At 41.3% G+C, this 27,904-nt stretch overlaps 1 protein-coding gene across 4 annotated transcripts; it reads right to left on the minus strand.

The window, feature by feature from the left end:
• Positions 1-208: 208 nt before the first annotated feature.
• xpo1b (exportin 1 (CRM1 homolog, yeast) b) lies at positions 209-27,904 on the minus strand. 4 transcript variants are annotated; one of them, XM_040139173.1, is made up of 25 exons: positions 27,734-27,904; positions 25,311-25,442; positions 24,988-25,089; positions 20,394-20,466; positions 18,752-18,813; positions 17,158-17,202; positions 14,359-14,540; positions 12,552-12,600; positions 12,320-12,439; positions 12,042-12,170; positions 11,789-11,947; positions 11,411-11,608; positions 10,564-10,702; positions 9,544-9,725; positions 8,876-9,032; positions 8,563-8,726; positions 8,262-8,396; positions 7,952-8,135; positions 6,212-6,318; positions 5,480-5,674; positions 3,635-3,803; positions 3,176-3,310; positions 2,895-3,054; positions 2,710-2,806; positions 209-1,737 (listed from the first exon to the last, which is right to left on the minus strand). In XM_040139173.1, exons 1-25 carry the CDS (start codon positions 27,737-27,739, stop codon positions 1,591-1,593), a joined length of 3,228 nt encoding a protein of 1,075 aa, XP_039995107.1. In that variant the 5' UTR covers positions 27,740-27,904; the 3' UTR covers positions 209-1,590. The 4 variants fall into 4 exon arrangements, with proteins under 4 accessions (XP_039995107.1, XP_039995109.1, XP_039995111.1 ...); XM_040139175.1 differs by lacking the exon at positions 27,734-27,904 and adding an exon at positions 27,060-27,475; XM_040139177.1 differs by lacking the exon at positions 27,734-27,904 and adding an exon at positions 26,042-27,023.

The following is a 27,904-nucleotide window of genomic DNA, read 5'->3' on the forward strand; positions in this document are numbered from 1 at the left end:
CCTTTACATGATTTGCTGTTTCTACTAGTTTGGGCCGAGGTCTTGTTTAAATATTGGTGATTATTTTTCCATTTCTGTAAACTTATTTTTAGGTTTGCACTTGCCTTTACATCTCTGTCAAATACTTTGCAACATTTAAGAGGCAGTGATGAAACAGATGCCTATAAAAATGGGTCCCTGTTGTGAAATAAAGAAATCTGAGCAAAGGCAGGGTTATAAAATTCTCAACTTTAATCAGTTCAAAAAGTTCACAACAAATGTAACACCTTGAGAAGGGAAATTTGCCATTAGAGATTGGGTGCTTATTTGGATTTATACATTCTTTTCCTAATTAAACTCGTTGGCAATTCATTTGCTCTGTGGACAAAAAGCCTTTTGTTTATTTGGACAGAACTCAAACAGGTACAAATGAAAAATGCAAAAATACAAAATTAAATGTAAACCCAGTTTTATTTTTCATTTTGCTCTAAAGGTAGTGTCTTGGAGCACTACTGCATGGTAAACAATCTAAATTAGTACAATTCAAAATCTTGAAAGCCATCTGAGTTAAACAGGAGTTGTTATAAAGATGCAACCAACCAAGAACCCATAAATACCTCCGCCACTTCCTTAAAACATCCCATTAATGAAGGCTCACAAATGAGCAACAATCCTCTTAGAGGAAAACAAAACGCTGATGTCGACTAGGCGACAGCACACACGCGCACACACCCACAACAAAAAGAAACAATAGAATAAAAGGAAAAAAAAAAAAAAAAATGTTCCCATGGTAGTAAAGATGCTATACAATTGGGATGATATGCACATATTCGGTTTTGCTTTCCCTAAAAAAAAAAAACTTCCTGCCGGCAGCAGCCAAACACTTTTTTCAGGGGAAGCATAACTTATGAGCAACAGATGCTGATACACAGAGCAGCATCTCTCAGCCTTCATTCATTATCCGTTAGATTCACATTCTCCCACAATGCCGTGGGGCACCAAGTAAGCGGTGCGTGTGCCTCTAAAAGTCCACTTCCTGTCTTCCTCACCACAGGTCTAGAAGCCCCTATGCCGACTTGACACATATGCTGTTTTCACAAAAACCCTGCTCAGACTGTATATATAATATATTTATATATAAACAAATATATGGGAAAAAGGGAAGAACTAGGAAAAAGAGAACGAGGGAGGTGGAGGGAACAGAACAAAAACAAGATGGTTAACTTGTCCTAATCGTCACAACCTCATCATGCAGGTCTTGGGATGGGACAGAGACCGACAAAACGTAAGCTTAGATTAATGGTTCTGGAAAGATATTACACAAAAAGTCCCCATAGAAAACGCAGATTATGTAAAAAGGGCCACAGGGTGATGCGGTAATCATGTACATATTATTGGCATTGTTTTGGTCGACAAACATCCAGTGGGACGGCCCACTCTGCAGAGGGTGAGTGGCCTCACGCCACACTCAAGTGCCTCTCTTGGGTTTTGTTGTGTTTTCTGTGGTTAGGGTTGGTTTGTTTGTTTGTTTGTTTGTTTGTGTTTGTTGGTTGGTTGGTTGGTTGGTTGGTTGGTTGTCTGGAGTACTGTACAGTTTGGTTGAGCTGGTGCTCAGTCACACATCTCCTCAGGGATCTCATGAGGGTTGAGGATGCCCGGGACCGACATCTGGATCTTGTGTTTCTCCTCCTGGGCCTGACGGAGTGACGCCTCCCTTTCCTCCAGGAACAGGTCCGAGGTGTCCTCACCTGCAAACTCCTGAGAAGAGCAGCAGAGGACAGGGTCAGCTGCAGGGTTGACGCTGTCCTCACATTTTCTAAATCCACCTATCCTACTGCAGGATCCTGACTGGAGATGTAACTAATGATTGTTTTCTTTATCCATTATTGGATGGTTAATTGATTAGTCTCTTACTCTAAGAAATACGTCAGAAATATAAACTACCTAGAGCCCAAGGTGGAGTCTTAAACTGTCCAAAAACACAAATCCATTTACTTTAAAACCCAGAAAAAGCAGCTACTTCTCCCATTGAGAAAAGGAAGTAGTCAAACAAGTCATTTATTGAACAAAAAACGCTAAATGATGAACTAATTATCAAAATTGTCAACAAATATTTAATTTGTTGATCTCATAATCAGTGAACTAACTGAGTGTTTTAGCTCTAATCCTGATCACACCTCAAAAGATCTTTAATTTTAAGATTATAGTCTGGAAAATAGCCATCAATAGCTGGCATTGAGCCTGATAGCTGAAAACTGGACCCATCATCCGGCAGTGTCCTTCAGTGACTTAGCACATCACTGTGTCACTCTCACATACCGTTTTATTACAACAATGAACTGGCCCAGCAGCCGCAAACCTTCCATACACTTAGAAGGGCGACCTGGCCATGTAGGAAAATGTTATTTCTGGAAACAACGGCTATGCAGCCAGCTATGTAGTCACTGATAACCTCTGTGAGTAGAGACAAAGGCCGCGCGGCACAGAGGTATGCGGGGCCTTGTTCAGTTTAGCTGAGCTTATTAGCATAGAAATAGACACTCCAAACACATTACATTAAATTAATGCTTAGTATTAGTGATTTCTGTGTATGGTTTGATTCATACCCCAGACAGTAGCTCCTAGGCTGTCTCTATGCCCCTCAGAGCTAGACAGATAGCTGCTGCTATCCAAAGAGACGTAGGAATGAGTAGGACTTTTGACATGACTCGTGCACTCTAACCACCTCACCTTTATCTGGACGAGGAAGTCCCTAAGGTGCTCCTTGAAGGCAGGAATGTCCTGGTTTAAGCTGAACAGCCCAGTCACAAACACCTTCACCTGAGCACTGAAACAAACACAACCACAGTGATGATAAACTAATGCGTATTTTACAACAGCAGAGACTGTGTGGGTGTGTGTTCGCTCATGCTCACTCTTGTAGATGAGGGAAGGCAGTCTTGAGCAAGTTGGCCACATACTCCTGGATGAACACCTGATTGTTTGTGGGGCTGGTGGGGTTCAGCCCTGTGGTGATCTTCCCCTCCTCCACCAGGTTGAACATGTAGGCCAGGATGGATGCGTGCATGGTCAGGCCTGCAGGACACACACCAACACATGCCCGTTTGCTACAGAAACTTCAAGAATGTCATCTTTTTAGGATGTTTATGTCGATCGGTGAGCTCTGGCTGTCCCCGCATCTCCTTTGTCAACTCACCGGCAGTGTGCGATGTGTCTGTGACCACGGAGAAGATGTGTTGCAGGATATCACAGAAGTACGTCTGGTAGAAACTCTGAGCGGCTGCCTCCTCCTGGGCCACGTTCTGCAGCATCGTGTAGAGAATCTGGAGACCTGGGTGACCACGAACATGCACAACACTTCAGCTTCCCACATAAATTTCTTCCTCACCAAAGGAACAGTATAGCTGTGCCAGAAGCCCCACGTGATACGTAAATATGAGCGAGAGCTGAGGTAGAGTATCACAGTGCACCTGCAGTGTCAGATTTCTGACCTCTAAGCAAATGAACTGGCCCACATCCAGTTTTTGCTGTTTGAAGATTATCCCCACCGGTGAATTAAGTATTCATGCTCTAGGTGTTGTTTCTCAGTGTGAACATTAATAAATGTAGTAAAGTGTGTGTGTGCGTGTGTGTGTGTGTGTGACAGCAGCCTTACCAGTGTCGGCCACGTTCCTCATGGTGTGTTTGAAGGCCCAGATGATGGAGTCCAGCACCAGTTTGAACTGGGCGGGGGGGATGGCGAGGAATGCAGGAAAGCAGTGAGAGTTTACAGCTTGGAGCAAGTAGAAGAAGTGGGTCCTGTGCTCTGGATACTCCTCAAAGTTCTGGTGGAGAAACACAACAGAAAAAAGGTTCAAGTTAAACTATGTTCGGTCTGGTCTACCCGTTGTTCACAAGCCAGAACAGGTATTCAGAAAGCACATTTGTATAACACAATCAATGGAATCAACAAGTGTGATACATTCCTTCCATGCAGAATATCACCACCATGAGCCAGATGTGGCTTTTCAGGCACGCCTGACCGTACATGTTGAGCTTCAGATGCACACAATATGTTCGAGGCGGGATAACTAAATGAACAAAGAGGGCGACTGCGTTAAGGCCACAGACCTTCAGGAGACCCGAATCACATTTTTGTCCCAGGGTCCAATATTGCGGTAACCCATCCCTGAATGGGTCATCTTCACATTTTGAGTGCTGCATGCTCCTTTTTTTTTCCTCTTCTTCAAACATGAGGCTGTGGGCAGGCTCTGAATAATTTTTCTTGTGGTTTCAGAGATGACACCAACGAGCAGTTAGGAAACGTGAATGACTGACAGCTTTTCGCCCGCAACCTATTTTTTCTGCATTTTTCCCCCAGCATGTGCTTAATTCAAGGGCCGTACAATCATCAGGGATCCTCCAATCGAGTCTGGTCGGCTGGTTTCTAGCTAGAGAGCCATGACTGGAAAAGGCTGCAGGCAAACCCTCCAGCCCGAGGACCACTGGACTGCAGTTGTCCCTGAAATGAAGTGAATGGAGTAAACTGACCTTTACTTTGAGGGTACAATGTGAACTAGATGTAAAACATGAAAAAAATAAGACTAAATATATATACAGGATATACACACTGTTAAAATGTAACCTGTTACAAGACAGACCCTGTTCCTGTACCGAAATGCCCATATCAACCACGTTCCTCTTGCTTCAAACAGAAAGAAAATCCCTCCAGGACAGCACTAGTTAACTGTCTGCTGTGAAGGCCATATCATATAGATTGATTACCTATGTGCAAATCAAACCTGCCAGGGTTTTCCACTTCCGTGATAAGACTTAGGCGCAGCGCCTCAGCAATTCTGCGCGGCGCCTAAACCAAACGACCAGAGTTCTCTGGCGCTCTGGAGAGAAAGGATACCGTATTGGCTCGAATATAAGACAATATTTTTCTCTGAAACTTCGGTTTAAAAAGGTGGGGGCTGTCTTATCTTTCAGGACAATTGTGTTCATTCATTACAACAGTTATTCTTTTTGAATGGAGGGAATAGCAGTGTAACTTGTCTTTTGCAGAGTGTTGCACTATCGGTTATTTGTAGCCTTATTATGTTGCCAGGCTAGTGAGTGTCTTCGAGTCCGTCCAAATGTTATGTTATTCCAGTTTAACCTGCAGGAGTTTCTGAAGGCTGGTGTAACATGTCCCACTGCCACAGAGGAAATAAATTCACGAGGAGTGAAAATGACTTCTTAGCGTCTCCTGACGTCTTGACTGCAGAAAGAAACCAGGGAGAAAGTCTGTCAGAGGGTGTCAGAGAAAATGATTCTGAGAGAGGAATCGACTGGCTACAGTAACACAGTCAGCTGACCAGTGTCCACTGGGAAAGCGAGGCGTCCAGAGACGTCCAACCCAACAAAAGCTTTGGTAAACTGACAAACGCTGTTATGCTGTCAGAGGACTATAGGAGGATGAGAAAATTGCAGTTCAAAACCGTCACTATCAGTCTTGTTTAGCAATGTTATGTCCTACCTTGTTGATCATGTTTAGGGTGCATTCGAAGACAGCGTCAAAGATCTGGGGTATCTCGCTGGTGATGTGCCCCCCCAGCTTGTTGACGATGGTTGCCATGGTGCTGAGGACCTCGGGTTCTCGGGCAGCGGGGACATTGCGCTGGTAGTCGATGAGGACAGCGTCCAGCAGCGGTGGAACAAAGTTCTCCCCGACCTGGAAGACAACGGGGGGGGATCAGCAGGGATCAACACATTAACATCAGAGGGATAAAATCAGGAGCAGCCAAGTCTTTGAGAACAGGTGAAATTTAAGACTTCTTAAAGCCTCGGTTTTGACAGGTACAAAGGTGCAGCTCAAGCATTTGTATAAATCTCTGAAAAGGTGATCAGTCCTGTAGTACACTGAGACACTATGAATATTACACACAAAACTGAAGACTGATTGTTATGCAGATAAAAACACAGCTGAGGGCAGAAATGAAATTTTTGTGCTTGATCTAAAAATACCAACTGGATTAGCTCTGCTTCTTTTCTACTGTCAGCCGTTTCGCTGATTGCCACAGCGTGCATTATCACCTGAGGACACACTAGAGTAAAAATATATCACTGCTGTTTGCTCGGGACCACATTCATTTTTGTGAATTTAGAGTGGACCGTTCATCACCCCAAAATAGGGGCTGTTGTTCCTCATGACAGCTTCAGAAATATGACATTTCGTCCGCCAGCAGTGATGTGCTTCCACGTTTCTCACCATCTGTGGGTCGTTTGATCGGCTGACCCAGCCTGAGATCAGTTTGAGTGTCTCTCGTTTCACTGTCCTCATACTCCGGATCAAGGGCTGCTTTGTCACCATCTCACCTGTACATAAAGGGGAGACACACATTAAAAAAGCTGTATGGGGGGGGAGAAAAAAAAAAAAAAACTCCCGGAACGTGCACGCAGCACGCTCTGAGGCTCACCCTGGATGACAGGCACACAGAGAGGGCCGGTAAAGAGACAGATGAGCACGGTAAAAACTTTATGGATTTTTGGACGGTCCACCAGCCCACCGATGCGACAGGATCTCTACCGGTGCCCCCATTGGCCAGTCCGACTATGACAGACGGGTCCATTGCCAATCAATCAATCAACTGATCGATGTGCTTGACACAGCTCTACAGTGGAATAAGATTTAACCCATTTAAAATTGTAAAAGAAAAAGATGATAGATTTGTCAACCGTGGAGACTTGGTTAAACCACGATTTCTATGAAGATACTGTAGCTCTCCTTTTTAATACCAGTATTGCAATATTTACCCAGTTGTAAGCAAATTTGCAATTCAATGATCGGGACTGCTGAAAATGGACATTCCCAACAGATAATCCCAACAAATATCAGCACCTTTTTCCCAGCCCTAAAGGTAAGGCTGCTTTATCAGGTGTGGTCACTTCATTTCCTGTCTTTTGAAAACCCATCTGCTCTGCACTTATTAGAAGATTAGATACTTAGATACTAAAATAGACTAGATACTCTTGTCTTTTTTTTGATAGCCAAAAATGACCACAACATTATTCTCGAAAAGGTTAGGTTAACATTTGAAGAGAATTTTTTTCCCTAATGTACAATCACCATATCTCCCCTGCTCGCAGTCAGAGAAGAGTGCAATTGAAAAAAATCCTTGATATTCGATCATTACTGACACATCTCATACTGCACTTCTCCTTCCCTTTTAAGCACAGAAAGCATCAGAGATGAGTCACCAAAAGCGCATGCGAGGAAAAAAAGGAAACAGTCTTGCTAGGCTATAAACCTGAATGACAAAATACTAAAATGCTACTGAGCAACTAAAGGCTATAATAGAACAGAAATCTATCGCAACTGTAGGGCCCAAAAAAAAAAAAGGAAAAAACCAACCACACAAAATGATAGGTTGTTTTAGTGAATGTAGCTTGAGCTTTCATTTCCGAACCAACTCTTTCATCACAAAGTACTAACACATGGCGATGAAAGCATGTGGGTATTTTTCAAACCTGGCAGCAGACTGAGGCAATGCTAGATTTACACAAAGGACTGCCGGCCAAAACAACAATGAAGCGACACAGTCTATGCACTGTACAGATCCATACGCAGGTTTAACAACCAAAACAAGTCCTCCACAAGTGCAAAGTGCTACACAGAAGAGCAGACATGTCACGTTAGGACTCATTTACTTTGCCTTTTGAGGACAATCCCATTGATATTCTATCCAGAGACACTACAAATGGTAGAGACATTAAAGACTGACCCTCCCTGCCATGGTGTGTGGCAGGATATCACACCACACTCATGGGGAACCTCAACAATCTCTTGACATCCCTTCCAAGCTCGTTACATAGAATTCACACCTTAAACACACCTGTGTTCCCTGACTATCATGTGACTCATTTGTCGTCATTGTGTGAAGAGCAATGAGATCAACCTAGAGACATGTTATCAGTCAGCTGTATTACCACAAACGCACATCTCCCTTACCATTTGTCTGAATGGCAGCAGAGATGTTTTCACTGAGGCACTTGTAGACATTGAGCATGTCAAGGTAAATCCGTCCCAGCTGGATGACAAAAGGGTGTCCCACCGCCTTACAGGCTCTGACATTGGTCTTCAGGATGCTGCCTAGCTGTTTCACAGTCTCGGGGTCCTTCAGGATGTCCACGTTCTGACGGTGGAGAGATGGAGCAGCAGGAGGAGGAACGGAGCAGATTATAGATGAACACGCTGTTCTTGTTTGTCGGTCATGGACATATAAACTGTTATGTTGGGTAATAGTAGACTTGTCTCTTACCTTAGTGGCCTGCTGGATGATGCTGTCCCACACTTGATTAGGTAGCAACATATATTTCTCTATGAGGTGCTCCTGAACAGCCTGATCTGTCTGGGCCCCAATCATATAACCTACTGCCTCATAGAATGTGTGCACCTGGACACCAACAGGAAAACTTGTCAGAATGCGAACTCGATTGGGCAAGTTAGAGAAACGATGTGGGAAGAAGCTGAATTCTGGTAATAGATGTGTCTTTTTAGTGCTCAGACTACGCATGATAAATCTCTAGATGATGAAAATGCCTGTGTATCACTGTACTGACCTGTTGCGGTTGGAGGTCGCAGATGATGGTGTTAATGTTGTTGAGGATTTCGTCGATGAAGGGCATCACCTCTCCCACCTGCACCTGAATAAAGTGGCGCCGGCACTTCTGGGCAATCTTGATGAACGTGTCACAGGCCATATCCTGAACTCCATCATGGGTCTCTGATGAAGAGGAGGCATGGAGGATGGTGTTAAGTTTTTAAAAAAATGCACATAATTTCAAAATATGATATTTATAGATTCAACATTTTCAAATTGATCAAAGCGTTGCATGCAGGTTAAAAAAAAAAAAAAAAAAAAGAATTTCTCACCATGCATGAACTCAAAGAGCTTGTTGACCACAGTTTTGAGGAACTTCCAGTGGGCCCTGAGAAAGCGTGGATACTGGCCAACGATATACATGATGTTGGAGGCTATGATGGCCTTGTTGTCCTTTCCTCTCTTCTGTTCACACAGACCCAGCAGATCCTGAGACAGTCAGAAGATTATTCAGCTTCACATACATGCAACCTCGGCTCAGTATTTAGTTTTCATTTATGTACAGCGGCTTCAAAAAGTATTCAGACCCTTCACTTTTTGCACAGTTTATTGTATTGTTTATTAAATTTCATATGGATATAACTGGCATTGTGTCCATCAAGCTACGCTCAATATTCCATAATGACAACGTGAAAACACTTTTTATTTTAATTTTTGCAAATTTATTCAAAACCCATGCAAAAAGTGAAGGGGTCTAAATACTTTCTGAAGCCACTGTTTATATGATCTCAACATTTGATAGCCTCCGCCTTAGCACCACCCAACTTCTGACTAATGAGTGAGGGAAACAAGATCTTGGATCTTGAGCTGCTTAGATTTAAAGTTTTATAAACACTGACCATGCTGGATTTCCTACTGTCCATATAAAGCCGTGCTCTTAGATCTCCATTGCCACCCTGAAACTGTTCAGATATGGACAAGTTCAGTTCTTTTTTTATACCTTGATAACCGTGACCAGGAACCTCTTCTCGTCCTCCTCATGCATTGCTCCACTGATGGATCCGATGGCCCAGCACAGTGTGTTGAGGTTCTTCCAGGACCATTCAGTACCGTTCACCTGGTTGTGAAGCTTCTCTGTCATTATGCGTTCTGTGTCTGCATAGTCCAAGTGAGTCAGGTACACTGCAGGATGACAGAGCACATTTTTACCAGTCAGTCAGTATATGATGGCTGATAAACAAAAAGCCTAAAGGACATCTCTGTACAGTAGTGAACCGGGACAAAAGTTGCCATAAACATGACAAAGATGTGCAAAACAGAGGAACTGAAATGTTTTACCCTACGAAACATCAATGGTCGGTGTGGCGAGTGACACTGATCAATACATCCATCAATAGCCAATTTTACCCGCAGCTGGGGCTCTACAGCTGCTGTCTTATGACCCTGCAGCAACATAATCATCACTATCCTTATGTTTTTAGACTCAATGTTACAAGCAGCCGAGTAGAGAGTCCAAGTATAAATGCTACAATTTTCACTGCATCCATCCATTTTTTTAAATAGCTCATCCGCTTCTGGGTCGCAAGGGTTGCAGTCTATCCCAGCTGACCAGGTTGCCAGTCTGTGAGTTTGCAATCGGTCTAACCTGCATGGCTGTGGACTGTGGGAGAAAACCAGAGCACCCGGAGGAAATCCACGCAGACACAGGAAGAACATGCAAACTCCACACAGAAAAACGCCCCGGCCAGTCGGCAGTGCTAACCACTGAGCCACCCTGCCGCGGTGTAAAATTCACCTAGTCTTTAGGAGGGCTAATGTGATCAGTGAGCATATATGCAGCTGTTTATCAAAAAAGTTATTGAATGGATGTATAAATTAGACGATATACAAAAATAATGGGACTCTTATGTGGCTATGATCAATTAAACACAGCATATTTAAATTCAAGTGGCCAAGAAAAAGTAGACTAAGCATAATGACAGTGGATGTGAACTTTGATGCTCTCATTACTGAGGCGTACCAAGGGTTTCCCTCATGTTCTTGTAGAGGTTGATGGAATCTGTGTCCTTCATGAACTCTCTCACCACCTCCCCCTGGTCATTCTCCACCACCAGTACCTCCTCCGGCTTGGCCATCCGACTTACCATCAGCAGACGCACCTGTCACGAGTGATAAAAATCTGTCAGCACATACACACATGGAAGGCTAACCTGCTTATCTCACACTTGCGCACACGCACACACTCGTGCACGCGCGCGCGCACATTTCAAACATGTCACGGTGCTGTCTGTGTGGGCAGAAATGTGAAAGGATACAATGAAGTGTTTGTCTCAGGGTTATATTCATACACTACACAACATGTGGTGACATGTAAAATATTATCACCACAGAGAAAAAAAACTGTTGTTATTTTGCTTGACTGGCTGCTGATTTTCAGTAATCTTGTAACTAGCAACCCTTTTGGCAGCAGTGTAGCAGCCACCTGTTGCTTGACCAGTGCCAACTGATTTGAGTGTGACTGTGAGCTAAGACTCTGCAGGTTCCACAAACTGAAACCGTTCTGCCCCCCTGAACACCACCCTTCTGTACCATCTCTAACTTCTAAGTAAGGAATGTTTCTTCAAAGAAAAAGTCGCATTCGTAAATTTGACAACAACCGTACAAATTCAAAATAGTAGTTGAATTTTTTTTAGCTGATGGCCTTGTTGTTAACATCCCAACGGTGCATTAATTCGTCATACTGCATCATATTACATCAATTTGTATGCAAATGTCATCATGTGCAAGGACAAGGGATATCAAAGCTATATATGTGTTAATTCCTTAACAGAGCAGTTAAGTAGAAGGTAATTGGCTGTGTGCAGTACCTTGGAGAGTACGGGCAGATAGAGCTGTCTGCGTGGTGGCACATCGAAGTGCTGGTTACCAGAGAGCAGAGGGGACGTTGATGTAGAGAAGGGACTCTCTCTGTAGAGCTCAGCAGCCAAGTGGTTCCAATACTCCAGACATATTTTAAAGATCTCTGTCTCTTCCACCTCTGACACCAGCAGCATGTAGTGGAGGGCCTGAAAGAGGAAACAATGCGACTATGAACGTAGCTGTTGACATGAGACAGTGTTTGTTAAATAGAATTATTTGCTTAATCTGTAATATATATTTCCGGTTTTCTCCTGTGTATGTAAGCAGTTATACCACTGTGATAGACAGATTGTTGTGTTCCTGTTATTGACGGTGTTCTTTCTTACTTCCATTAATGTTTCTCTGAGGTTGAGCCGCTTCTCAATGAGCTGCCCGTGCTCCTTAAGGAAAGTACAGAGGAAAAGACTGAGGTTCTGGATGAAGTTCTGCTCATCATCTTTCCCGTTGGCGTAGGCCAGCCGAATGTTGGTGTTCAGGGGCAGCATCTAAACAGATGTGGTTCAGATTAAAATTCTGCTCAGCACCTAAGACACGGGGAAATGTCAGTGTTCTTTTATCTGAACCCATTATTTAGCCCACCTGCTTGAGTTGACACATGGTCAGTGTGAAGAGTGTGACGAACTGCTCCTCATACTGGCTGACGCTGACGCCGGCAATCTCTGTCAGGCACTTCAGTGTCACGTTGCGGAACATGGGCACGTTCAAGAACTGAAAACAGATGAGACAGATGTTCAGTTTAAGACCATTTTGGTTAAACATTTATGTCTCTTTTGCAAATAATTCATTCTGACACAGGAACAGTTCTACAACAGCAATAAAATTGCTACATGACACTGTGTGCGTCTGTGTGTCCACACCTTATACACCAATGTGCTGATCAGTTTGGTTTCGAAGATGTAGCCCAGAGGAATCCAGTTGAGAAAACGTAGGAGGGTCTCCAGAGTGGCGTGGACGAGAGGGGCATTCTGGGAATTTTCCTAAGGTGCAACCAATGAAATGACAAATAGGTGAAGAATAAACACTGGGCTATAACAGAAAAATAAATATTGTATAGCAATGCTAAATAGTAAGAGATGAGGATGTGCATACCATAACAAACTGGCAAAGCTGGAATATCTGGGAGAATTCATTGCACATGCTGAGAAAAACAAAGGAACATATTAAAGAACATATGCACAGTTTCCAACATAACATTTTTTCCCACACTGGCCTACTTGGCCAGAAGATCAGTTTTACTGGCCCCATGTACATTTTCACTGGCCCGGCAGCCAAAAAAAAGGAAAATAACCCTTTTTCTTCTATAATTTAATAATTGCAGGGGCCCTATATTGCAACACTTACGGTAAAAAGACGTTTCAATCAATCCCTTGCACTATAAGACATTAGTGCTTACGTTAGACCGCTGAAGGAGATCACGCGCTCAGTAACAGTCACGTTTGGGATCTAAACGGTCTAATGAGCAGATTTACAGCAGTTCTGTGCTCGAATTTACCTTCGACATGCCACAGTGGGAGCCCCTGTCCACCCGTCTGTTCATAAGCGGACCGTCAGTCAACTTGTCCTGCATAAACTTTAAGTGGCCCCAGGCCATCGGTTAGGTCGGATGCTGATGATATGCTGATGATGTGCATCTAACACACAACATTCCTGCAAGAGAGACGGTCTCTCTTTCAAGAGCTCCTGAAACTAAAATGTAAAAGTTTAAATTAACTGAATATGGTGTTTACTGTGAAAACAGTCTGGCTTCAATTCCATTAATCGATTGCTGTCATCTGTGAGCTGTGACTAACAGATCATGACGTATTCCTTTTGATCAGTTTACTTAATAGTTGACTATCTAAAAAAAAATAAAATAAATCACTTATTCATTGAATTTAATTTTTCATGCGGAATAGCGCCTCTGATCTTTTTCCATGAAAGTGAGTGCACTGAGACCAAAGATACATTTTACTCCATTCTGCAGACATCTGCCATCGAGTTTAGCTTAAAACAGTGAGGTGAAGATTCTTTTTCCAGCAGACAATATACTTAAACATGCACTACAGATCTGCCAGAATTTTAAGTCCAAGAAAGTGCAAATACAAAAAAAAAAAAATCAGTCACGAGACTTCAACCCCAGGAAACATCCCTGGGAACATCTGAAGAAGGAAGGAGCAAAATAATCTGCAGACCAGCTGGAGCAACAGGATAATGTAATGAAACATCAACCACAGTGAATTGGGCTATATTGGAGAAAACTGTCTCACGATATGGGGGGAATGAGGCTCATTCGTCTTTGACTTCCTGCCTCAAACTGTTCTCAGTATCAAAATATCAAAGATTCCTATGCTGCCCGGACCAACAGAGCGACTGAAGAGCTCATTTACACTGTGCTTGCATGCCGGTAATTAAGACAACATTGAAACTGCACAATACTTATAATAATATTGATTGACTTGTCAAATGTGGTTTTGTGGTAATAAAAGGTATCAATGGCAAGAGGCAAATCTCCTGTGCATGGCAAAGGCAATTTATCTGCAACTGAGCATAGACAAAGATCATAACATTACATCATTGGATTAACTCCCTGCCGCAATATTTTCAAATGCCAACACAGAGATCATTTTTTGATGCTCTGAAAGTGCTGGAATAATGTGGACTCTTTAAATTTGGTAAAACTTTGTCGGTGCAATGACAGACAAATGTTTTATAAATACTGTAATTAAGTTGAATATTTAGAAATTTGACTTTACTGAGATATTCCACACCCTGTAGGTTTGCAAGGTTAATTAGGATAATGATGAAAGCAATTTGTAGGTTTTTCCGACATAATCATCAAAACAAATACTTGACACTTGCTAAAAGTACCCTGATATTGCTTCCCAGGGTTGAATACAATAAGCTGTAGCATGCTGACCTGTCTTTTAGGTGCTTTGCCTTGACCTGGGTCATCTGGCCACTTGAGAAGTCAAAGACCTCCTCGCTGAGCAGCTTCAGAATGACCATGTTGTTCTGACAGAGGCTCTCACTGGTACGGCTTGCCCCCACAATGTCACTGATGAAGGTCGGCCAGTGTTTGGGCCACTCCTGCTTCAGGATCTACAGACACAGGGGGCACACATATATATCAGTGTTACACAGCTCAACAGAGACATTTTCTGCTCAGAGAGACATAAGATCTGAAAAAGAAAAATTTAGGGGATGAATCTGTGACTCGCTAAAAATAACAACTTCTTTCAATCTCAAGTCCCCTTTTAAGCTTTGCAGAAGAATTTACTAGCAGCATACAGTAGGAAACAGAACGTAAACATGCGTTTACGACATTACATGATAACAAGGGATCCCCTCAGTACAACATTTTAAACACAGCCTCCTGAATGAGTGTGGAATCTGGAGCTCTACAGACCCTCAGGGCCAAAATAACGTTAGCTCAGCTGACGCAAGAAGTGACTCATTCTCACTGGCATTAATGCCAAGTCACTCATGTAACCAGTGAGCCAATCTCTCTCTCCTTCATGCAAATATACATTAAAAAACACACACACACACACACACACACACACACACACACACACTCTTTTCTACACTTACACTAAGTCAAGTTTGTGTGTGTGTAGTTATGATTGATATCAGTGGAGAGGTTACACAAAGACACTGTGAAAAAAAGAAGTGCTTTTGTTAACATCTGTGTGCACATACAAAGCAGGAAACCCCCCCCCCCCCCAAAAAACCCCAGAAAACCACGTGTAAAACTTAGCGCTTAAGGTTCCTACACTGTGTGGGATGCTGAAGTTACAAGTACAAATTTTGACCCGAACCTGATTGGACAATGACAATCGAATCACAAAGCAGACTGTCTTAACCCTCAAACAGCCTTTTGAAGTTGTGAGAACCGGCCAAAATGTCCTCAGGGCGATCGTTTCAAACCAGAATTTGTTCACACAACCACAGAAAGAGACACAGACACACACACACACACACACACACACACACACACACACACAGTGGTGGTATCAAAAAGGGGACCCCACTAAATCATAAGGTTCTCAAGGCCTTTCCGATATATATCTCAAATGACTCACAATAGTGTCCTGAAGTGGACTGGACTATTTTGTTAATCAGACAGCACAGGGTAGTGAACAGCTCATTTCTACAGCTGAACATTTACAGGATTCAGCACTTTCCTGGAGTAAGGGTACAATTATCACTGACACTATGTTATATATTAGGCTGTTGTGTACTTATTTTGTGTGTCATATTTGATAACTACTTTGCTGGTTAAAAACTGGTATATCAATAATGACTAGAGCTTGCGCTCTCAAAATGATCCTCTTTTCAATCAGGAGGCCCCAGCCGCACTTTTTATACATCGGCTGCCTTGGCTTAGACATTCAAGGAGAATTAATATGCAATTTTAATAAGAAAACATGAACTTAACTGACGCTGACAGGTTAAGAGCCAGTTAGACTAATTAAGAGTGACATCTTCAGGTAAAAAAGTATCACTACAAAAGCTGAGGGGAGCAATGAGGCAGCAGCATGGTGCCCAAACCCATCCTGCTACCCTGAAATTCTATTTACATAACGACAGTCAGCGTATCTTTCTCTTTTTATATGAATTGCATAGTGCTGTGTTTCACATGCAGATGTGATAAACTGTCTAACACTTAGAGGATGTGAATCTGGTGAAAAGACCACTATATTTTTACCTGTTAATCACTGAATTGCTCTGCACATACCCCCTCACTGTAGTTACAAAAAGGCAATTAATCCATAACCCACACATAGCAATGCCGTTAAGATTAAATCACTGATTGACAAATAAAAAGTTACGGGTTAGTACTATTAGTTTACAGTTGCAGCCATAATTTTCAGACAGAGGGCTTCATCTGCTATAATTTATTATTAATAGTCATCTACCTCAGCTTTTCATCTGCCTAATGTCTAACAGGCCAACACTCAGTAGCCACTCTGACGAGTTAGCCTGTGAAACATCGCTTACTACACTTTGTACTACATATTATATTCTTGTATACTGTACTCTGGATCAGAAGGTGCAGTCAGCAGTCTTCCCGTGTTAGTGGCTTTCAATTGTCCTAGGCAACGAGTGGGATGCGAGTAGCTGTTGTGAACCGAGTTCCCTGCTACGGTCTACTCTCCTTCTGTCAGTGTGGATAACTTCACCGAAAGTGTTTGCTGCCACTTCTTTGTGCCTCTCCACAATTCACTCACATGCAACACTGGGGGGTTAGAACAATATTGAAGTGTTTTGACACAGCACAATTATGTTTGGGCATCATACAGACACTAGTGATCAATTTACACACAAAAACCCCCCTCAAAAAACACGCACTCTCTTGCAGACTCACCTAAAATATCCATACAAAAAACACTTTCATTTTGAACTTCACTCTAAATCTGAGTCGTAGGCCTAAATAGTACTGAAAACCCATGCCTGAAACTATAGTGCTAAACATGAGGTGCTTTGCCAGATAACGTGACTTTGGTATCCTGTTTGCATTAAAGAGTGTGCTCCTGCTCAACCCTCATGTCAGAGTTTCCAGTTTCCAATTTGAAGAAGAGAAAAACAATGTCTTTACTCTTCCATAGCCTAAAGGTGTAGTACAACAGGGAGTGTGAGCTCTAAAAACAGCTGATATATGGTTCTAAAAGCAGCTTTGAAAACAGTTAATTTGGTAAGAGATTTTTTGACTTACCTGAACAAGGATCATGTTCAGCTTCCCAATGTACACCTTTTCTTTCTAAAAAAGTAAAGATAAAGAAGGTATAAATGAATGGTGGTGATACCCTCTCAGTTTCAGAACTCAAGCCCTCTCTCATGTTATCATTAATGTGGAGCATGGCATAACATACTGAAATGTAATTACACAAAAATAACGAAACGAGGAGTTTAAAAAAAAAAAAAAAAAATGAATCAAACATTGAGACAATTAAACCGTGGTATGACTGAAAAAGCACAGCAACATAATTAAGGTTTGACATTTCTTATTTTGTAAGATTCAGAGTAGATCCATAATGTTACCCTTTGTCATAAGGAATTAAAGATATGTGTTTGCAAGAGACGGTGGTTCATTCAATTTGAAAATAAACTTCAAAAATCTAATTTATCCTAGAATTATAGCCTATAGTTCTCATTTAGCTGGCAACAGCACTCTGTAATTTTTAAATGTTATCTTCACCAGAACTGACTCTTTTCCACAGCTAACTAGACATGTTTGCCTCGTAACATTTAACTGGTACCAAACAGTGGCTACTGTCCAGCTCATCTCTGATTTCAATTCCACTTTAGTTTAAAAAGCACATTTAAAGTTTTGTTTTAGGTTTTATTTCTGGACATTAAATTAAGTTTTTAATTTTGTTGCAGTTTTAGTTTTGCTTTGTTTGGTTTTTTTTTTTTACACTGTCATGAGTATCTAAAAAAATGTTTTTAGTTGTTATCTTTGTTTTCATTAACAGCAATAGTACTGCTAATATTAGGTGCTAAAGGGAAAATATAGCCTCAATTAAAACTTGTAACTTCAGCTACGCTGGGCAGCTATACACGTACATACACACAGATAGCCAACATGGCTTCCTCCTTCTCATGGCATGCTCATACAACTGGGTTACACAACCAAGTGACAACCAACCAAAGTGACTGTCTGACAGTTGCTGTAAACAATGACAGATAGAAATTTCAGTTCATTTCATTCCATGGCTGAATCACAGTAGACACCTGTGTTTGTTGACTTGCTTCCTCTCTTATGTGATCAATGCATTTTTTCAGGTGGGCTGCTAATAAACCAGAGACAGTGACCGCAAAGAAGTGATAGGTTACATTTTAAACCCAGTCACTGTGTTTGCTGGGTTTTTCAGCCAACTTTTTTTTTTTTTTTTTGAAGTTGGCTGAAAACACTGCTGAAGTCACCATCTTTGGTCTGAATTACACAGCACTATGGTTACCAGCATTACGCACTGCTATCCTGAGACACACTAGGAGAACTGACTGTGTACCTGCTGCTACTGATGTAACATGGACACAAAAACAAAACAAGATTCACTCACATTACTAAATGTGTTTGTCAGTGTCAAATGCAAGAACATAGCCCTGGTTGTGGTAAGTAATACTGTAGGCCACATCAGTGTAGTTATGTGTTAACCTTGACACTAAAAAGTCCATTTCACTGGAATTATTTTAGTTACACGCAACTGAGATGCGGCCATTGTTTTGTCAACTTCTATGGTATCAAGTACAAATCCTACACTAATGCACCCATACAATTACTTAAATTAAATTCAAAGTTTACTCACCTCCACATTTGATGCATCTGATGAAGTCTTGATAATGAGACCAACAACATACTTTTTTATACCTGGCAAATACACAAAGATATCAGAAGAGCACTGTTAGCATGCACCAATAAAATTTGTAAATCTCAACATATCCTGAGATGGCGAGCTGCCTGGAGCACGATACTCAGTAACCCTTACACTGTCTGCTGGCTCATAACTAGCTGAATCTGCCAATCTTACCCCAGTACAATTGTACTTTAAAAAAGGTGTGGTCCTCCATTTACTCTTGCAAAGCCAGTTTGTAAATACATGGATGTGGGCTGCAACTGCCACTGAACTTCTATTGGGCAAAAGTTTTGGTCAGTTCAGTGGAAGCTACATGTGTTTTCACAGACAGTCAAGATTGTCAATGTGAGCAGAGCATCTTAGAAAACTGTGTTTTCAGCTCCCTCGCATTTGTTTCTGGACTGTAACTGTACTCAGTTCTGAAAATTATGTGCTGGGGTGTAGTGAGCGGAGCCGAAAACAAGGCAATACTCTGGCACAAGGGGGGAAAAGACATACTTGCCGGTCGCCCTGCACTGGGTTTGCCACTTGAACAAAATTCAGGCATCTACGGTCAGAAGTAGGGAAGTCTTAGGTCAATGAAAAAATGAATTTTGAGCAAAATTATAAAATAATGGAGGGAGGAAGAATCATCTGATTTGCACATGATTGTTAATTTTATTTCATAATCATTCCTTTTTGCTCAAACCAAAATCTTTTAAGACATTTTATATCCCACTCTGTTTTCAGATTCTTAAAACAATCTAAAAGCAAAAATGACTTCAGCAGCAGGCAGTAACAAGGGACAATAAATTTGAGTTTTTAAAACTAAGTAAACAGGGAAATGTTGAGATAAGCTGAAGTACAATTGGCAATTAGGCAACAATTAAAGTCTGAACATTAAAACCTTATGTTACTGTATTGGTATACTGCAACACTCTGTAGCCTTTGATGCTTCTACTCATTGTCCTAGGTCTAAGAAAAAGTAGAATTTACAACTTCACATAATGTTCATAATAGCCATTAATGACATTTCCAAAGGCATATAACTAAAGCTCCTGTGTTGAATGTGAAAATTTCTGACTTTGGCAACGCTTAAAGATAGTTTCAAAAAAGGACACTGTGGCAGAGATGAATGCATGCCAGTAACCCATTCCTCTTTGACCTATGGGTACAATGAGATGAATGATCTTACAGCAACACGGGGAATGTCTTATTTTCTACAAACAAAATCATATGCCTCCAGAATAATCTGAAAGACTCCGTCACATATAAATTCAACAAATGGGGGCTTTAACATTTCAAAGCGATGTAGGCAAGTGGGCTAAAATGAACTCCGACTGAAGTTTCCCTACGTCTTTATATATGCGTCTCACAAAGCTTTAAAATCAGTGCTAGGGTGTTTTGGTTGTTTTCTCTCTAAAACAACTGCTACAGTACAGAATCCAACCATTTTGCAGCGGCCAGTGCACACCAGTCAAGCAGAAAACAAACCTGCATGCTTTATGGGGGAATACTCCTCAACTTGGGAACAGCACATCACAACATTTAAAAAGGCACTAACACGTACAGACTGCACGTATTTTGTGAATTATACCACAAAATAAAGTTTTACCTTCACATTGATTCCTGGGAAGAATCTTCCATCTTGTTTTGATAACCGTTTCCAGAATCTGAAGAGCATAGTACTGTAACACGCAAGGAGGAAGGAGCATTAGGATGAAGCTTTATGATAAGAGTCGACAAAAAGCATTGTGTAATTTTTTATACAAACCAAAAACAGTATGAAGTGGACCAGCCTGTAATAACTTGCATTTCTAAATTGGATTGGACTGAACCACATCTTTCATGCAGATTTTCTAGTTTGCAGAACATTCACTTGTGGTTTGTTTTTTATATCTATGCAAGCAGCATTAAACTGGAACACTGCAGAAGTCCTGCTGTTTCTCCCAGCATCACACCAGACAGCAAAACACAGCAGAAAAATAAAACAATTCATTAACCAGCTTTGGTTCTGATTGCTCCAAGGGTGATTCTCATATTCTAGAAGACATAACAAGGTCTAAGTTAAATGTTCTTTTACGGAGACTGTAGAACCTATGTAGGGTTGGGCATCAACAACTGGTCTTGAATTTGGACTGGTTCCAATATACAGTATTTAAAAACTGTAAAGAAAATTTAAAGAAACTTGCCATCTGATTTTGCTTAACTACTCCTGAAAGTAAAGTCTGAACCTTCTGTGCTTCCATCTACCTCACTGGTTATACGTTTGTCAACACACAGCTTTAGTGCTCGCAGTAGACAGACTGTGGCTTGAGCTCAAAAGTTTAGTTTAAAACAGAAAGTAGTGATACAGTGAAATCTAATCACAGCTCAAAAGTTCGCTCATGCAAGGAAGAATGTCTGTGTATCCTGAGAAAGCATTTATTTCAGCATGGCTATAAGGCCACATTCAGACCAACTTTACAAGAAAATGTTGGGTGCATGAAAAAATGCACTCCATCCATTCATTTGAATGGAACTATTATTTATTATTACAACTATTATTGTAACTTTAATTATAATTAACTATTATTTATTGAGGCAGCAGGAGTGCCAGTTCAGGGTCGCCCCACAAAAAAAGGTGAACGTGGCTCATCTTTCTCTGCAATGCAACCTGACGTCTTCTGGTCTAGCTGCTGAGGTGGTCAGCCTAATACATGCGAGTGCACTTTTGGATTATATTGTAATATGAATGCCTTGTTTCTAAATCTCATCGCCACAAAAAATAAAACAATTGTTGATGTGATAACTTTCCAGAGCAGTAAAATACTCCCTCAAAATGTTATAAAGCACTGTGCAGTCTGATAAACCTTCAGATTCATGGGATTATTACTCACACTGGACCTCCTGAACTGAATTTCACCTTTACCTGACACTACACGCCCCCAACAACGCAGCTTTGCATTTTTTAAGCACAAGGCCATTTTTGGTCTGGTTGCCCACTAAGAATGCATCACTTCCAACTCCCCCAGTTGAAGACGTAAGGCCCCAGAATCTAATTCTACATTGTCCAAATTAAATACAGCCAAGTATAAAATGGGGTTATTATCATAAATTAAATATGTATCCTGTTTTTTCTTCCTAAAAAAAACTGAATCCCAAAATACCTTGTCTTTTATGACAAGTCACTTTTTATGGCAGCCTAAATCTGCTGAAAATTAACGTAGTTTGTGCATTCATAATTTGGTTTCTTCTACTACTCAAATAGTATGAAAAGAATCTAAACGAGCACTTCAGAACCAGGTTCAATAATCAGAATCCAGACCAGTAAAATCTCATCGATACCCAACCCTAAACCATGTTTGTCAATTTTCCTAACAGTAATATATGCAGTACATTATGGTTCAAGTCTAAGGTAAACCTAAATTAGATCCCTTTAACTGGTGTGTCATAAGGAACAGCAAGAACAACCACAGGTTATGCTCTGTATTAATTTCTGATTGCTTAATAATGAAGTATGAAGAAAACAATTAAAAAAATTTAATTTTAATTTCAAGTTAGTTTTCGATCTAGTGTTACTTCAACTGACTGTTTCAACTGTAGGGATCATCAATTCAGGAGAACAATGATTCCAAAAAATAATGAATGACATGTAGTATAGGATGTTCCTAAAGCAGGATTAACAATGTGCTACAGACAATGGACGCTGGAAGATTAAAGGTGAAATCTCCTTACAGACACACTGACTATTCACCACTGACAGGTGTCACTTGGAGAGCTGCACACATTTCTGGTATGTTTTGTTTCACCTTTAACTCCCAAACACTTTGCACAAACCACCACAAGAGGTAGAACGAGAGAAATTATCAGCAGGAAAACTGCCAAATGCTTTGCAACTTTTTAGCTGGGATAAGTACATCATTAAAGGGTCTTGGCTGAAGAACTGAGGGAAACAGAGGGGAGAGGAGGAAGGGTATGCACTGTAAAGAGAGAGAAGGGTGGGGTGGGAACAGAGCCATGATCCCTACAGGTGAAATTAAGTCACCAACAGATTGTCTCTCTACAATGGAGCCTACTGACTGCAGCCTGCACCCTCCCTCTGTCCAATGAAACAGATGCAATAGAAACGGATGAACAGAATTCAGTCAAAGGGAATTTAAAAAGGGTAGACCTTGTGGAGGCCTGCCGTCAAAGCCTAGCTGTGTCATGATGCACAGGATGACACACCCCTTTTCTTCCTATTACAAGCCATAAACATAATGGAACATTGTGATTAATATCAAATAGTCACAGCTTGAATTCATTACATTTTTTTTTCAAATATTATAATTACTGCAGTTACTATGGAAAAAGCCAAATATTCAGAGTGCTTTGAGATTATGCACTTTTTAAACTAATGAAACAAGATAAATGCAGAATTCAAGAGGTGTTTACCTTTTGTTTCCTCTTTTCCTCTAATGCCCCTATTTTTTTTGGCAAATTACAAATTTAAAACTAAAAAAAAAATTAAAATAAAAAAAAAAAAAACACGGTTGATACATCAACTCAGACATTAGTAATGAACGTCAGTGTTAAAAGCAATCTTACAGGCAAGCAAAACAGAAAAAGGCAAATGTCACCATTACTTTGAGGAAGTCGTGGATGTATGGCACTTTAATTACTTCATACTCAGTTCATACATTCATTTTCCATGGACATAGGATTAGGCTAAATTATTAAATATCATAGTCAATTTTGTTTGGATGATAAAATTGTGTATCTTTAGTGAGTGTTTTTGAAGACTGAATCACTGGGTTCACTATTCACAGTCAGTTTGCTTTATCGGTTGCATCACAACACAGAAGGGCATGCTGTAAGGGACGGGACCCTTATCTGAGAACTTCAAATGACAAAGAAAATGAGGGAAGGATATTAAAGATTTATCAATAATCAATTTATTACAGTTATCAATCTAATAAATCAAGAATATATATTAACTAAAAATACTAGATACGGTTTATTGTTTACAACTGTGTGTGTTTTTAGAAGCGAGACATGCCGAAAAGTTAGTGTGTGTGCAGATCACCAGTGCTTTTATGTGACAGGAAACTGTGGGGTAAAAGGTGTTACTGGCATGCTTCTGGAAGATTGGCTTTACTCAAACTACACGCCTATTAACAGCGGTCCCTTATCTAAGCAGTTTACTGTGTTTGCCCTTACCTTAGCTCACTATCTCGCAAAACTGATGCACCAAATCTTAATCAAAGAAGAGTTACAGTCACAGCTTGAACATGCAACTGACCCCTTGCCATGCAAATGTTACCATATATCTAACTAGTAAGGAGACCGGGGGAGCCAATTTTAGGTTTCCACTTGATGTCATTATTTGTAAACTACAGACCGTTTTATTGATGCAAAAAACAGGTTATACTAATCCTGCATTTTGAGTCTCATCTAATATATGTGCAGGAAAGCATTTAACTTGCACCGAGGCATCTTTAAACTTTAGAATTTTATCTGACCATATGTTGAATAATTACAAGCGATGCAGGTGCAACAGTTTTTAACAACTGGATCATTTTGTTTTATCTAATCTGTGACTCAGAATTATACTTGTGTTGATTTATGATTCAACTATCGAATTTACTTAAATAAATAATTTACTTAAATGTGTCTCTCTAGACAAAGGAGTGAACTGACCAATATTGCTTCTGATTACATATTAAAACAACAAACTACTGCTAACATCAATTGAGTTGATAAGGCTGCTATGATTAATAAAAGGTGAAATAGCAGGAGTTCATTCTTATCCAAAACCAACAGGGCAGAGTCTTAAAGGCTTATTTGGTATTTAGATTAAATTACCACCAGAAGTTGTCCATTGTTTCTCTGGTAGGTACAGATCCAACAGAATTTGTTTTATCAGAAGGACAGAGGTCCTGCATAGCTCAAGAGTTAGGGCATGGAGCAAATCCTGCCAGGACTACATAGCCAACCTCTGCCGGGGCCATGCGCACCCACAATATCCATTTACGGTGCATAAAGTTGCTTTCAATGAAAAGGATCCACCCTATAGTATCTTTTAGATGAGAAGCATGCCATAAACAAAGCACTGTGACCTAGTGTAACTGTTTTCCTTCTTTCCCTGTTTTGTTTCTTTCTCCACACATTGTTTTTTCAAAAACTTCTTCCTCAAAGCACCTGTAGGTGTCTTTCCACCAGTGTTTTCTGGACCGGAGCTAGCTTACTTTGGTGTTCATGTTCTGGGAGAACTCGAGGATGGTGTCCACTCTTGTCCAGGCATCCGGGTGCTCTTTTAAGTGTGTCAACACTTCTTGTGCCATTCTTTGCTGTAATACAAATATGAATGACACATTAGATTCATCTATTAGGAGATCTGCAGGTGCATTTTGGAAAGCGTGGCAACTATAATTTCTAGAAATGTCTATAACCGTCATGTTGTCACTCCCAGACAGGTTTATTTTACAATTAACATACAATGTGTTTTAGGTCACTTTAGGTACTTGTGTCAGATGGCTTATAAAGCATTTGTTTGTGCTTTAAAACGTACCTGTGGTCCCACCCCATGATATAGACAGTTCACCACATTATCCAGCAGGTTGATATCCAGTTTCTGGTTGAAGTCCAGCAGCTGCTGTGCTGCATGGTCTGCTAACATTGTCATAACTGCTGGCATAGAGCTCTGCAACAAGGACAGCGGAGGGAGGGGTCAAGAGTGCACAGAACACATTCAACAGGCAAAGTCATGTGAACTGTGTGTTTAGAAACAATTCCAAACAGCTGACCATGTCACAAACACGCCCCCCCCCCCCCCCAGAGCCACCAGTGGGCCATCATTTTAAGAAGTTAAGCTCATGGTTTCACAAGCCCATCACTGGTCAGAAAGTATACTAATGAAAGGAAGGTTTTGTCTGCTCTACTTTCGGACTGATTTTGGAAAACTGCAATTCAGCTGAAATTTTTAGACACTTTGCCTTTGTCAGGTGTTGTAAGTAGGGACTTTGGTAGCAAAGACAGATTAACTTTATAAACTCACCCTGTGGCCTTTAACACCAGGCTGTTACTGTAAAAATAACTTTATTTGTGATAGGAGGGCTTCTACCAGACTGACACCACACCATCTTGCTTAAAATAGGTCATAATGACCTGTAAATGGTTGAGCGCACCATTCATAAACCAAAGCCAACGACATATGCAGTTGGCTTAAACAAAGAACTGAACAACAGATTCAAACTTGGAAATGAGCCGGCAGTTACTGCACAGACCCTCCACATTTCCTACTTTGATGTCCTAATCGAGCACCTCTTTCCGCGACCATATTAAGGAGGTTAGCCGAGCCACGTGCCAAATATACAAGGCTACGTCACGTTGTTTACATCTGTAGGAGACAGAGCTCACTCCTCCAAACTGCGACCGCAACGCGAGTGGCAGGCATCGGTGCTTAAAAAGCTGCCTACGGTACGCAGTTTACAGCTATGCTGACAGTCACAAGCCTTGCCCGTACTGAGGCTACTGCGAAAAGCGTTTACGCTGCACTAGCGTGCTAAGCCCAGAATGCTAACACTAGCTAGCATTTACGTTACATTTCTAGCTCTCTGTTAGCAGTGTGTCGCACAAACAGTTCACATGTGGTCCTACACCGCTGACTACAACCACTCCCACCGAGGACACCAGGGACGGGGGCGCTCATAATTTTACTCATTGTACCATTTAACAGTGCTGTTTTGGGAAGTTGACGCTTTGTGTTTGGGCTACTCTCCGGAAAGACTGGAAACGGTTTGTCCCAATGGTCAACATAACATTTTTGGACGCTTTACACTACACAGAGATAAAGTTAACACTGGCTACCGCTAAGCTCCTAGCAACATCAACTTGACATCCGCTCACATCACGCACACGAGTGATGCTGCTGTGGTGGGAGAGGCACAGATTTAATCATACAGCGTTTGGTTACTTATTCATCTGCAGTGATACACGTAACGTTACAAAATTCAGCCTAGTTTAGTTATGCATTTAGTTAGGTTTAGTTAGAGCACTTTCTCTGACAACCAACATTAGCTAATCTTTATAAAGTGGTAAATGCTAGCTAGCGGGCAGTCGATGGCTATTTGGTTATACCACTGATGCTACTTCATTCTGAATTTAGCTCGTCTTTTCATGAGCACTATGGCAGGCAAGGTAAACTATAAGCTAAGACAACTTAATATCCACACCACAATGCATTTGATTCCCTGTACAAGTAAAGCCAAGAAACGTTAATCACAGCATGGCAGGTTTGCACTTCACCCCAGTTACCTACCTAAAGTCCAAGGCTCTGACTGAATAGAGTGGCGTTTGCCAAAGAAACTACAAGATATAGTGAGTACTTCAGTATCACTGTTGATTAGAAAAGATTTCCTATTTCTGCAGCGTTGACTATCTCCAGCTCCAGCAGTGAGTGATGTCTGGCTGGTAAGAACCACTGATGTGGATTCCAAAACTACTATCACGGCAAACCCAGGAATATGTTACTCCGATACATTTTACGAAACAAAGTAAACCTTGATTCACTAATTATTTCGTTACTCTAACAATTTCCAGCGGGGCGGTATGGAGGTTGTGTGCCTGCGCCTCCTCTCCTCTCTCAAGCAACTAACTCGCAACCGGTTGAAACCGGTTCAGACTGGGAGATTCCATCTCGGTTTAGTTTTCAGCCGATGGCGCCGCGTAAAGTTTGGACTGGGGTTACGCCCACACCGCGCCGCCATTGGCCGCTGCTTTGGCGGAGACTTCCTAGTTGATGTCCTATTGCGTGGCTGACCTGTCAGTTTATTTCAATTCGCTCAAGCGCCCACGCGACTACTCCGCCCGGAGAGAAAAAGAGGGCAGACTCCCATGCAGAGTGGACTTCTTCACGATTCCACTTATCAGAATAGCGAATAACTTAGCGGCCGCTGTTTTATTGCGGCTCCCGAGGGTTAAGTTATATATTACTTTCATTCTTGTAAAGGATGTCTGGCGTTACTGCACGCGCGTAAAATACGTGGTGTAAAACCAATGCCATTTAGTGCTTTTTCTCCGCTCAGAGTCTGTGAAGGTTCTGCTACTTTTCAACGTGATATGTCCTGAGCGGACAGTAGCTGTCTCTCGCAGGTACACTGAGGT

This window comes from Xiphias gladius, chromosome 11 (assembly GCF_016859285.1).
Source record: "Xiphias gladius isolate SHS-SW01 ecotype Sanya breed wild chromosome 11, ASM1685928v1, whole genome shotgun sequence".
Classification (NCBI taxonomy): Eukaryota; Metazoa; Chordata; class Actinopteri; order Istiophoriformes; family Xiphiidae; genus Xiphias; species Xiphias gladius.